This window comes from Oncorhynchus tshawytscha, linkage group LG03 (genome assembly GCF_018296145.1).
Source record: "Oncorhynchus tshawytscha isolate Ot180627B linkage group LG03, Otsh_v2.0, whole genome shotgun sequence".
NCBI classification, from domain to species: Eukaryota; Metazoa; Chordata; class Actinopteri; order Salmoniformes; family Salmonidae; genus Oncorhynchus; species Oncorhynchus tshawytscha.
Window position 1 is genome coordinate 6,792,258 of NC_056431.1, and position 12,787 is coordinate 6,805,044.

At 43.6% G+C, this 12,787-nt stretch overlaps 1 protein-coding gene across 3 annotated transcripts; it reads right to left on the reverse strand.

The window, feature by feature from the left end:
* Positions 1–773: 773 nt before the first annotated feature.
* Positions 774–5,196, reverse strand: LOC112244824 (proteoglycan 4-like). 3 transcript variants are annotated; one of them, XM_042320124.1, is made up of 7 exons: positions 4,986–5,147; positions 4,542–4,596; positions 2,839–2,982; positions 2,695–2,736; positions 2,429–2,611; positions 1,851–2,294; positions 775–1,704 (listed from the first exon to the last, which is right to left on the reverse strand). In XM_042320124.1, exons 3-7 carry the CDS (start codon positions 2,919–2,921, stop codon positions 1,077–1,079), a joined length of 1,380 nt encoding a protein of 459 aa, XP_042176058.1. In that variant the 5' UTR covers positions 2,922–2,982; positions 4,542–4,596; positions 4,986–5,147; the 3' UTR covers positions 775–1,076. The 3 variants fall into 3 exon arrangements, with proteins under 3 accessions (XP_042176057.1, XP_042176058.1, XP_042176059.1); XM_042320123.1 differs by lacking the exon at positions 4,542–4,596 and having other exon boundaries at positions 774–1,704; positions 4,986–5,196; XM_042320125.1 differs by lacking the exons at positions 1,851–2,294; positions 4,542–4,596 and having other exon boundaries at positions 4,986–5,192.
* Between the last annotated feature and the right edge of the window lie 7,591 nt (positions 5,197–12,787).

Genomic DNA, 12,787 nt, shown 5'->3' on the forward strand with positions numbered 1-12,787 from the left:
TTATGTTTGGGGCAAATCCAACACACCACAGAGTAGCATTTATCATATTTTCAAGCATGGTGGTGGCTGCATCATGTTATGGGTATTCTTTTCATCAGGAAGAGCTAGCAAGTTTTACTTATAAAAATAAACTGAATAGAGTGAAGCACATGCAAAATGAGAGAGGAAAACCTGGTTTGGTCTGCTTTCCAACAGACACTGGAAGACAAATTCACCTTTCAGCAGGACAATAACTTTAAACACCAGGCCAAATATACACTGGAGTTGCTTACCAGACAACATTGAATGATCCTGAGTGGCCTCGTTAGTTTTAACTTAAATCAGCTTGAAAATCTATGGCAAGATTGAAATGGCTGTCTAGCCATGATCAACAATCAACCTAACAGAGCTTGAATAATGTTTTAAAGAATAATGTGCAAATATTGTACAATCCACATGTGCAAAGCTCTTAGACTTACCCAGAATATCTCACAGCTGTAATCGCTGGCAAAGGTGATTCTAACATGTATTGACTCAGGTGTGAATACTTACCGGTATATACATTTATTTAACCAGGCAAGTCCGTTAAGAACAACATTTTCCCTTCGTCATTATGGGGCATTGTGTGTAGATGGGTGAGAAAAATCGATTTTTATACGTTTTGAATTCAGGCTGTAACAAAATGTGGAATAAGTCAAGGGCTATGAATACTTAAGGCACTGTGCATGGTTGTTTTATGAGTTCATCTGTCTTTGTAGCATTGAAAGATACTGTTTGGATCACGGTTAGTTGTAAGAACAAGAACTGTAAAGTAATGTACAAAGTGCACACATTTGAAAGAGGCATATTTGTTTTTTAACAATGTATTTAATATGTCAACTTAAACAACATGAGGAAAAGGGCTTTTAAGAAAATGTAGCAAACTTTTCAAACTTCCTTTTTTTGCAAAAACACCCACAAAGGAAATATTTCTTATTTAATGTATGTATGCCTGAATTATACTAAAACCGTATGAACTAGGAACTGAATGTGGGCTTTTTGACCACAAACCATTAATATCTCATGCTGAGGCTCCAGACCCACATATTTGACAACATTTAAGAAAACAGACTGAAGATTACTTCCTCGTTCCACTTGTGAGTCTTGTGCCAGGTCCTGAAGCAGTTTCTGCCCGGTATGAGACAGAGGGCCACCTGACAGGCCTCACACTGCCAGATGGTCTTCATCCACTCTTTCTCCTGTTTACACCACACACAGGCCTTCCTGCCCTGGGTGGCCCTCTGCGACTGACAGACAGACAAGGGGTTGTTCAACGGGACAGGGCAGCACCTCGCCCTTTTCTTCATCTTCCTCTCAGGGGGGGTGGGAACGGCCGCACCACTGCACCTGGCCCTCTTCCTGTTCTTCTTCCTCATCTTCTTCCTCTCAGGGGATGTGGAAAAGGCTTCACCACTAGATGGGGATGTGACTACACCTGACTTCAAGGTAGGGCTTGTCGCTACCTTCGATCTCAAGGTAAATGTAGTTACACCTATCTCACAGGTAGGAGGTCTGGCTGTAGGTGTCCTACGTCTAATCTCCACTAGGTTAGGGGTCCAGGGGCTGGGAGGACATCTGGATCTCTTCACTTGCTGACTGGCAGGTGGGCCAGGGATTATTTTCTTCTTCTTTGACTTTCTGGTGTCTGGAGGTTCAGAGAGAGGGGCTGGAGTTGGCTCCAACTTCCTAAGGTAGAACATGATAGAACAGACACAAATTAAACAGAAATCTTAGAACAAAAAACAATGTGGACAATAGAATCTGAAAAAAAGAAATTGAGATTCAACTGACTACATAATAGTGTGACTATAATATGAGAACTAGAGAGTGACCTGGTCCTCTTCAGTCTCTTTGTGGCAGGTGGACCTGGGATCTCCATTTCCTTTGACTTCATGCTCTCTGGTGGCTCAGAGAGAAGGCCTGGGGCTGGCTCAGAGAGAAGGCCTGGGGCTGGCTCAGAGAGAAGGCCTGGGGCTGGCTCAGAGAGAAGGCCTGGGGCTGGCTCAGAGAGAAGGCCTGGGGCTGGCTCAGAGAGAAGGCCTGGGGCTGGCTCAGAGAGAAGGCCTGGGGCTGGCTCAGAGAGAAGGCCTGGGGCTGGCTCAGAGAGAAGGCCTGGGGCTGGCTCAGAGAGAAGGCCTGGGGCTGGCTCAGAGAGAGGGACTGGGGCTGGCTCAGAGAGAAGGCCTGGGGCTGGCTCAGAGAGAAGGCCTGGGGCTGGCTCAGAGAGAGGGACTGGGGCTGGCTCAGAGAGAGGGACTGGGGCTGGCTCCAACTTTCTGAGGTAGAATTGACACAAAAGAAAATCTTAGAACAGAAAACAATATTGACAATGTGGAATTAGAAATTGCGATTCAACTAACTAATGGTGTGAATATAGTATGAAATAACTATGACTAAAGTGTAACCTAACCTGGTCCTCTTCAGTCGCTTTGTGGCAGGTGGGTTGAAGATTCCTGCCTTCTGCTGGGGCTCGCTGGTCTCTGCTGGATCAGAGAGAGGTACTGGGTCTGGCTCAGAGAGAGGGACTGGGTCTGGCTCAGAGAGAGGCACTGGGTCTGGCTCAGAGAGAGGCACTGGGTCTGGCTCAGACATCCTGAAGGAGGTGGTCAAATGCGCAGTCACACTCACAAATCATGAATTGTTCATTTAATTTAATTGTGTAACTCTGTTACTCACAGGGTTGGGAAAAGGCACCTTCTCTTTGGGATGGTATTGGTGCTAAAACAATGGAAATGAGTTTAGATGCATGTCAGGTGAGTTAATTCGATTTTTTTTATAACAAAATACGAGAACTGAGCATTTAGAATGTTTGAGACTTGCCTACTGGTGTTAGTTGGGCCATCATGAAACTTCTCTGCATCCTGTGTGACAGGTGGTCTGGGGAAAGTCTTCTTCTTTGACATCCTGGTCTCTGGTGGTTCTCTGGTGGCGTCAGACACAGGGACCGGAGCTGCATCCTCCTCCCTGAGAGAGGAAATGTATTACAAAAACTGAGTTAAAGGTAGACTCAGCGATATGATGTAGATGCAGAAAGTAAACAGCATAGTGGGTCAATTTCCACAACAACTAAGCGTTGAAGTGCAAGGCTCAACTTCTTCTGCTGTTTTGGTCCCCTGGCTACCACGCTGTAACAGTGTGAAGCAAACCTATGCACATGCGCAGATACTGTGTGAGTGTGAAGCCAAGTGCTCTGCTGGCCAGCTACTGCATAGCAACCTAGCGGTGCCAAAACCCCTGGTCTGCCTTAGAAAGCCTATATAAAGTATGATAGCTAGAATGGCCAAACAATTTGTTTTAAACAGCTGGTTTTGGCTCTAAAATTGGTTTACAATGATCAAGTTCGATCCCACAGTGAATTATTTTAAAATTCGCTACAAATCGATATATGAAATTAAGTACCGATCCATTTTGACTACTAGTCCTCACTATGGACCATGTTTAAATAAATAAACAATATTTAACTAGGCAAGTCAGTAAAGAACTAATTCTTATTTACAATGACGGCCTACCCCAGACAAACCTGGACAACGCTGTGCCAATTGTGCACCACCCTATGGGACTCCCAATCACGGCGGTTGTGATACAGCCTGGATTCAAACCAGGGTGTCTGTAGTGACGCCTCTAGCACTGAAATGCAGTGCATTAGACCGCTGCACCACTTGGGAGCCCGACACAGACCAGACCAATGTACTGACACAGACTAATCACAGACCGGCAGGCTACGGAGAGGCGTGCGCCCTCATGCACGGTCTTTGCACGTGTCTCTCAGGCAGGATGAAAACCACTACATCGAACATGATCCTTTGCTAATTCTGGCCACTTTCTCGATGATCCTTAGCAATGTTGGTGCCGTTCAGCCCAATGGGGCGGCAGGTAGCCTAGTGGTTAGAGGGTTCGGCCAGTAACTGAAAGGTTGTTGGATTGAATCCCTGACCTGACAAGGTAAATATGTTGTTCTGCCCCTGAACAAGGCAGTTAACCCACTGTTCCCTGGTAGGCCGTCATTGTAAATAACAATTTGTTCATAACTGACTTGCCTAGTTAAATAGAGGTTACATATAGGAAGGTCATGACTAGAAGGGATACAGCTTTTGACAAATTAACATCAGATTCGACTTCGTAGCAGGTTAGGAAAAATTACAAAGCAGGTTAGGATAATTAACAGCTGGTTAGGATAATTAGGTTAAAGTAAGGTTAGGAAACGGTTAGAGTTATCTAAAATCCAAAAATATTCAACTTTTGATGTTAATTTGACAAAAGCTGGATACCATCTAGCCTTGACCCATTCAGCAATATGGGGCGTTTCAAATTCAAATATTTCCGATTTCATGAGCCATCGGGATTTTTCCATAGGGATACGAGGATGACGTCGGTGCTATCGAATGGTTTTAATGTCTATGGGGAGGAAAGTCTTGCATCTGGCTCATCTCAATATCTGTGGTGCTGCTTGTGGCAAGGTCATTTCGCTTTTATATAGAAAACAGTACAGTACAGGCACGTGTAGCCTATTAATTCACACTTACAAGTCAAGAGGTGGGAAAAGCCAAACACCTTTTCAGTCTTCTGGTGACTATTGGACTAAAACAAAGTAAATAGATTTAGATACATGTGTAGAGTATACCTAAAGGTGAAGGTCTTTAATCATAACTAATTTAGTTAAAACAGAAACTATTTAGTGCCAAGGCATCCACTGTTTGATGAGATATCGTCAGAGGATCCAGAGCACCTGTGTCCAAACGTCTTCTTAAAAAACAGATGTGCTTAAAACATGAATGTTGGTTGCAATTTCCTACAAACTCGGCATTTTCTAAATTCCAATTTCATACCCAACCTTTTGCTCTTTTGTTTAATCAGTTCTGGGCATGTTTGGTCCGAGCCGAGACGCATGCAAATTGGAGCTAACAGGTTTACAATGCATAAAAAAGGATAAGCTAAACATAAATGTATATGTATATTTCATAACTCACCTCTTGAACTTATTCTGTACATTATTCTTGGTCTGTCTACTCTGGTTCTCGCTTTTCATCTCCAGAAAGGACGTGGGCTTTTTCAGCCCGCGCTCACAATGGTTGGGGTCTAGGTTTTCAACTGGTGCCAGCAGGAATAATATCAGGTGTCCAACGATACAATTAATCCGCGCGGACTCACTGATGTTGGTCAATTAGTTCCACGGTGTTTCTAATGTTCAACATAGGCTACTATCTAAAGTTAGAAAGACTAAAATAATATTGCAGCATTCTTAACTCAAAGTACTGAAATCTATATTATGCACTGTTCAAATATAAACAACCAAGGTTCAAATATAATCTACCCATCTCTTCCAGGTGGGCCTGTGGTCATTGTGCGAGTGACTAGTGAATTTGAAAAGGTAGGAAGATCCATCCATTCTGTGTGTACATTTTCTGTACAAAATATATGTGGTGTAAATTTGGTTACATATAAATAGAGACCCAAAGCTCCTGATTTAGCCTAAAACCACCTTTCTATGTGCCTGTTCCAAAGTAGCATTTAGTTATATTATGATGCTACGAAAATAGCCTAGGCTACCACATTAACATTTATTCTGGCAATTTGGGTAACAGGTAGGCTATGTTGTGTGTGTTCTGCAGCGGTGAAAACATGAATTATTTTCCTATTCTCTCAATTTCCGCCATGACGGTATAAGTCTTAGAACCGTGAAACACATTATTACGTTTTTCGCGGTTCACAGTTATGATGAATACCTTGTTTTAATGTGGATCACAACGTTGATGTAACAATGTTATATGTAATAATGTTGAGTTCTGACCACACCCACCCTTAATAAAGCCTAGGAATTTTCAAATGTCTTCATAGTTTGATCAGCAGACATGGAGAACAGCAAGGGGGACCAACCCCCAGAGAAAAATCTGATTGGACCTTCACTGTCTTTCTCAGAGGCGGTATTATTCGATGGCCAGCCAGACTGCCAGAGGAATCCCTTGATGAGCAGAGAAATGTTTGGAGGCCTGTCCTTCTCAACACCAAGCCAGGAACCAGGGACACCCAGGCTCATGCGCACCAACTCTGACTTCTGCAGAGAACTGGACGGTCAACTGAAAGGCTGCTTCGATGGTCCAGCTCTGAGCAGTGACTTCCTCAATGAAGACCCTGTCTCTCTAAAAAAACATTTTTTCAAAGAGTTAGGAGATCTAGGCCTGGAGAACTCTGGGGCAACATGTTCAACCATGGAGGAGCCCCAGCCTGCTGTGACCAACACCATGCTCCTGGAGACCACCACCAATGGGCCTGACTCTCCAAGCCAACCGCCAACTGTCTTCCCTGTGGACCTGGACGCTGAGACTGCTCCTTCCCTTCAGGAGCTCTTCCAGCCACAGATGTTCCCTGAAGTGTTCGGACCAGGCTGTGGTATAAGTAGCACTGACCTGCTGCTGCCTACCAGCACACCCCCTCCTGATTACTCACCAGCCTGTGGATCCACCCAGGGTGATGATGGACCCAATAGGGGCTCTATGAACAACCTCAGTCTGGACCCGAACTCAGCCCCGACAACACCGCTACTATCCCAGCATGCCCTGCCACAGGTGGAACAGGCTCAGCGCTCTCAGCTCTGCAGTGACTCCATCTTTGAGCCAGGGTTTAGCCCAGCCCACCCCTGGTCCCAGGTGGTGAAGTTTGATGCTACCCCCCAGGCTCCCACCACCGCGCATCTTTCTGACCCCATGGAACCCACTGACACCACCACTCTGCTCTCCCAGCCCAGCAGCCCTCTGCCAATGAGCACTAGGGACGCCGGCCAGATCCACATCCATGTCACTGGGGTCAATGAGGTGGTTGTCATGGTGACAGAGGTGGAAGGAGAGGAGGTGGAGGAGCTTCAGAGCCTGATGACCATAGTGCCCCAGTCATCGTGCTGCCAGCTGGTGATGGAACAGCCAGAGAATGCAGTGAGAGAGGAAGAGGGGGGTAATAAGAAGGAGAAGCCTGGACGCTGTTGGAGTGGAGGGTGCTGTTTCTTCTCTTGCATGTCGAGCAAAACAGAGCAATGAATAAAAAGCAGTATTCATTTTTTAAATTACATTTCTATCTGTTGTGTGTTTTTATACTGTATGATTTACACTGAGTGTACAGAACATTAGGAACACCTTCCTAATATTGAGTGGCACCCCCTTTTGCCCTCAGAACAGCCTCAATTCGCCAGGGCATGGACTCTACAAGGTGTCGAAAGCATTCCACAGGGATGCTGGCCCATGTTGACTCGAATGCTTGCCAAACTTGTGTCAAGTTGGCTAGATGTCCTTTGGGTGGTGGACCATTCTTGTTACATACGGAAAACTGTTGAGCGGGAAAAGCCCAGCAGCGTTGCAGTTGGTTACACAACCCGGTGTGTCTGGCACCTACTACCATATCCTGTGTTCAAAGGCACTTCAATATTTTGTCTTGCCCATTCACCCTCTGAATGGCACACACACACAATCCATGTCTCAGTTGTCCGAAGGCTTAACAATTATTCTTTAATCTGTCACCTCCCCTTCATCTACACTGATTGAAGTGGATTTAACAGGTTACATCAATAAAGGATCATAGCTTTCACCTGGATTCACCTGGTCAGTCTATGTCATGGAACGAGCAGGTGTTCCTAATGTTTTGTATGCTCAATGTACTGAGACAGTTGACTGTATACTGTATCTCCATGATCCATGGAGATCGAGTTCATTCTTAAAAATATTATTTACTTATCAATTTTTTGTATTGTATTTGTTGACTCATTGGTAAATTGGTTTTAAAGAATTATATTTTGTTTGTATAGACCTTTTATTGAATTGTGCAAGTTACAAACAATCACAAAAGGTCTGTTTGATGAGACATTGTCGGCATCATCAAAGGATCCAGAGCACCCGGGTCCAAACATCTTCATAAAAAGCAGACATGCTTAAAAACATGAATGTGGGCTACAATTTCCTAAAACTTGGCATTTTCGTAGTTCTATGTAATTTCATACGAGGCAACCTTGAACTGAAATGGAAGCATTGCTCTGTTCTTTCATCAGTTCTGGACATGTTTGGTCTGAGCCTAGATGCATGCAAATTGGAGCCAACAGGCCTGGTAGCTACCTCCACCTTAGGCTTACAATGCTTAAAAAAGGATAAGCTCAACATAAACATACATTTATATGCATATTTCACAACTGACCTCTTGGTCTTATTCTGGACATTATGCTTTGTCTGTCCACCCTGGTCCCCGCTTTTCATCTCCGGAAAGGACAGGTGTGCTTTTTCACACTGCGCTCACAATTGTTGGGGGCTAGGTCTTTGACGGTCTAAAGATAATAGAGCTGGAGCTCTCTGGGGAAGGGATTACTGTATGTCCACCTGAAGCAGGCTAGGCTGTCTCCCATCCAGTTGGGAGGTCAATTCTGCTGTGTCTATGTTCATGCACACAGATGTCTACCATTATTATCAAGGAATATTTTACAAAAATAAGTAAATCCACCAAAAACAAGGTGCTCATTCATTCTTTTTTTCTGATAAATAACGCTGTTTCTGGCCTGCAGATGGCAGCATGAGGTGAATAGTCCATTTGAAGAGAGCTGCATAGAGAGAAAGCCCCACTGAATATCCAGAGTTAAGCCTATATGTCCGGTATTGGAACTGTGGATCTAACTTCTGTTCCAGGTCATTGCGTTTTAGGAATTGATGGACCATGAATATTGACAATTTAATGTTAATTGATTGCTAGGCTATTAATAGGCTATTGTCTATGAATTAATCAGCTTTTAAGAGCCACTGGCCCTTCAAAATGATCTGTGACAACAAATGTGTCACCTCTCATAAGCATGTTAGGACACCTTTTTCGTATACCTGTTATTTTATATGCCTTCTTTATACTGTATGAAATCATACTATTCTGCAGAATACAGCCAACACTGATTATTTTACTGTGTGTTATAATATCTCTGGGGAAGGGATTACTGTATGTCCACCAGAAGCAGGCATATTATGAAATGTTCATTTTGAATTAGATTTCTTAGAAATGTCGAAATCTGTCCTCACACACTCTTAAATGACAATCTCTGCCTCTCTCTCACACACACACTATTCCTCTTGCTCTCCCGGTCTCACATGCACGCGCCTCTTTCTCCTCAGCAGCAGCACCACAAACACCACGTCGCCATGGAAACCGCTGAGAGACGTCGAGAGTGAAAGATGGGAAGGGAACGCGAGCTGTGGAGAGAGAGGAGAGCAGAGGAGAGAGGGGAACACAATTAGGACAGCAAGGGAGACATGAAAGGTTAGGGTGTTACCTACCATACAGGGCGGGCGCGTGCTCCCAACCCCCGCACCCCAAAACCCAGCCTTCACCTCTAACCTACACCCAATTTCTAATTCACAGCCCCCACCCCAGATTGTGTTCCCCTTATGCCCTTCCTTCTTCCCCTTTTCCCTGGCCCCCCATACACACACCTCTCCCCATCTCTGCACTCCATCCCTCTTGTGTTCAGACAGGCAGCTCGCATGGCGGGGATAGAGACGTTCACCGATGGAAGCACTGGTAAATTTTCACCTCCAAAAAAAGATAAAGATTTCATATAAGGGCTCAACTTTGCATAGTGATAACTTATCTTTGCATTCTGCTTCCCATGTATCCCCCTGCCTCTTCCATCCTCTCTAAACCCTCCACCTTCTTATCAAGTATATTGCTTTTCTGTTTCAATTCACAACCAGAAAGACTTTAGTCAAATTTCGAGGCCAACTTGCCTGTGTCATAGAGAGGGAGAGAGAGAAGGAGATGGACAGAGAAATAACGGCCTTAATGATTTCTTGCGCGGGCAGGGATTTTCTTTTTATTGATTAGAACATACATCAATTCATGTGGGCAACCCTTTCTCTCTGTCCCTCTCATACCACCGCGTTCATTCTCTCGGTGGGCGAATCGCGCTGTCATTCACCTGCTCTGCATGCTGTATTTCTGGTTGTGAATCGCGCGAATATTTGATTTTGAATATGAGTTCGCTCTACATTATGTATGCACGTGCATCATGCGTCAGTCTGCGCTTGCATTGGTTGAATGGGAACATTACACACAGAATGTTTCCTCTTATCGTTTATTGATATGATATGCTGTGTGTTGTGATTATAATGTCATATGTCTATTTACATAGCAAGAGTACTTGACTGGGGTTTGCGATGAGTCATTTGATTCAGATGTCTAGCCGGAACATCTGAAAGTCGTTTTTTAAATAGGCTACAACCCGAATTCAGTGGAATCCCTTGATGGCGCTATGAGCCTTTTGTTGTTTAATGTTTAATTGCGTATAGTCTTCTAATATCTGCCATGAGAGAAAAGCCTATATGTTCACCCACTCAGTGGACACGAATAGGCTATTATTTGCCCTTGACTGTGACAGTATAAAGACTATGTGTATTTAGTGTTATTGGGTGGGATTGTTAATCAATTTGGTCGATATTTGTTCGGCAGCTTGCCCGATCGCCGCAGATAATAGGCTACCTTCCACAATAACACGGCCCCTACACGGCCAGTAGGAGTGTTAGTGCCGTTGTAGGGCAGATAGGCCGCAGAAGGGAAATCGATGGACAGAGTGAGTTAATTATGAGAAAATCAATTAAGAGGAGGGGATTGGGCCTTTATAAGGCCGAGCACTGAGACAGAGCACCCGCAGAGGGGGAGAGCTGGGGACAGGCGGACACACTCATCCTGCAGGGCTGGCGGAGGTTCATCCTCTGTCCGTCCGGCTCTGCTCTTCCATCTCACTCCTGACTCAAGCAAACTGAGCGTTCCATGTGATGTCATTGAACAAAGGCAATGTGATCTTATCTCTTTTAACCAAAATCTATTCATGAAATACTGTGTTGAAATGATGATTGTCACGTAGGCTAGTTGTGTTTTGTGTTTTTATGTAATGTAATGTAATATTGCATCAACTTGGGAATCGTTGCTATTTGAAACACATTATTCTCACACATAACAGCAACTGGGCAGCAGTGTGTGCCTCCAACACACACCACACCTCTGCTTTCCAGTTGCTATGTGTGTGCGTGTATGTGCAAGTGTCCATATATTACTGGTGTTGGGCCGCTAACATTCGGAGACCCTATTGCCATTTAGAGGTCATTATGTGGCTCCACGTGCAGTGGTTGATTCAAGGACCACGCGCGGTGTAAATAGAGGGACCAAGAACTTGGAGCGACAGACAGACAGGCACGAGAAGAAAAGGCACAGGAAGACACGATACACAAAATATGCCCCCGAAGACATGATACACGAAAAATGCCCCCGGGAGCCCCCCAAACCGTAGTCCACTGGTTAATGAGCAACAGACACTGGTCATTGGTCAGATATAGATGTTTCAGACAGGGTTTGAGCTGAGACAGAGAGAATCATTAGAATAGGCCTAATTGTCAACCACGCATCCACACGTTTAATCAGATATTGGGTGATAGTTTGTTAGCTGGATAATAATGTTTAAATATGAACGATCTTGCTTCTATGGGCTATATTTCGGTAAAATCCACACAACACACAGGTGTACAGTCCAGTGTAGGCTATTTTACAATTATGGGCTTACATCTCATATTGCCTACACAGGCCTCCAATATGATCTAATAATGTGGTTTAAAATATATACAATGTTCGTGTGTAGTGCCGTGCGTATTAGTTATTTGGTAAAAACGGAGAAAGAATTGTGTGCACCTAAAATATTCAAATTTGATTTAATACATTCCACATAAAGTAGGCCTATACTGTATAGCTCTCTCATTTTTAAAATCTCAGAGTCGTGATGGTGATGAGTTTTAAAAGTGTTCAGTTAGCCTCCAGATACATAGGCTATTTATTCAATAAGCATATGAAGCAAGTCTGGTTAGCTTTTCCCCCCAATCTCTTTCAAGTTCGGTAAAGGGAAAGCCCACTCTGCTCTGTTCTTAATCCAGTCAATTGACTAACGATGATAATTCGAGGGTTGGTTGTTTGATTAGGCTATACATCTCTCTTTAACTAGTATGAATACAATATGTAAAGTTTAAACGTCAAGTGAAAAACGGTGGTGTGTGTGTGTGTGTGTGTGTGTGTGTGTGTGTGTGTGTGTGTGTGTGTGTGTGTGTGTGTGTGTGTGTGTGTGTGTGTGTGTGTGTGTGTGTGTGTGTTAAAGCACTTAAATATGTGCACCGGAATGCAAATAAACACGATTTGCTGAATATGGTTATGTAATAGCATATTCATATTTGCATTCAAAATTATATTCATATTTGCATTTTTTTTTAAACGAAAGGAAAGTCTTACAATTGCACTACCCTATAATAATAATAATAATAATAATTTAATGCAGAATGTAATGCTCTTAATACGATAGGCATGTTTGAACGCAAATGAGAGATAAGACAAGGAAAGTCATTGAATGTAATATAGTTTCAAGAACCCCCAGAATTTTCAGAATGTTCATATTATTGTGGTTTTAGGAAAGTCATAGGAACAAAGTAGGCCTCTCTAAAATGACGACCTAACCCTAAACCAGAGAACGTTAGGATTTCCTCATCATGCTTTTATAACAGGCTGTATTTCCTAATGAAGACATGTAAAATGCCCATGTATCAGTGAATATGGAACGATATTGCGCTTGAAAAAGCCCTCATTTTCGCTGGAAAACTAAATGTTCCACATAGCTTGTCTTCAAATGCTTAGGCAATGTGATTCAATTCCCTGATTCCAACCACAGTAGGGATGTTCTGAGTTTCAGTGTTTATTATGCCTATATCTGGAATATTTAAAAACC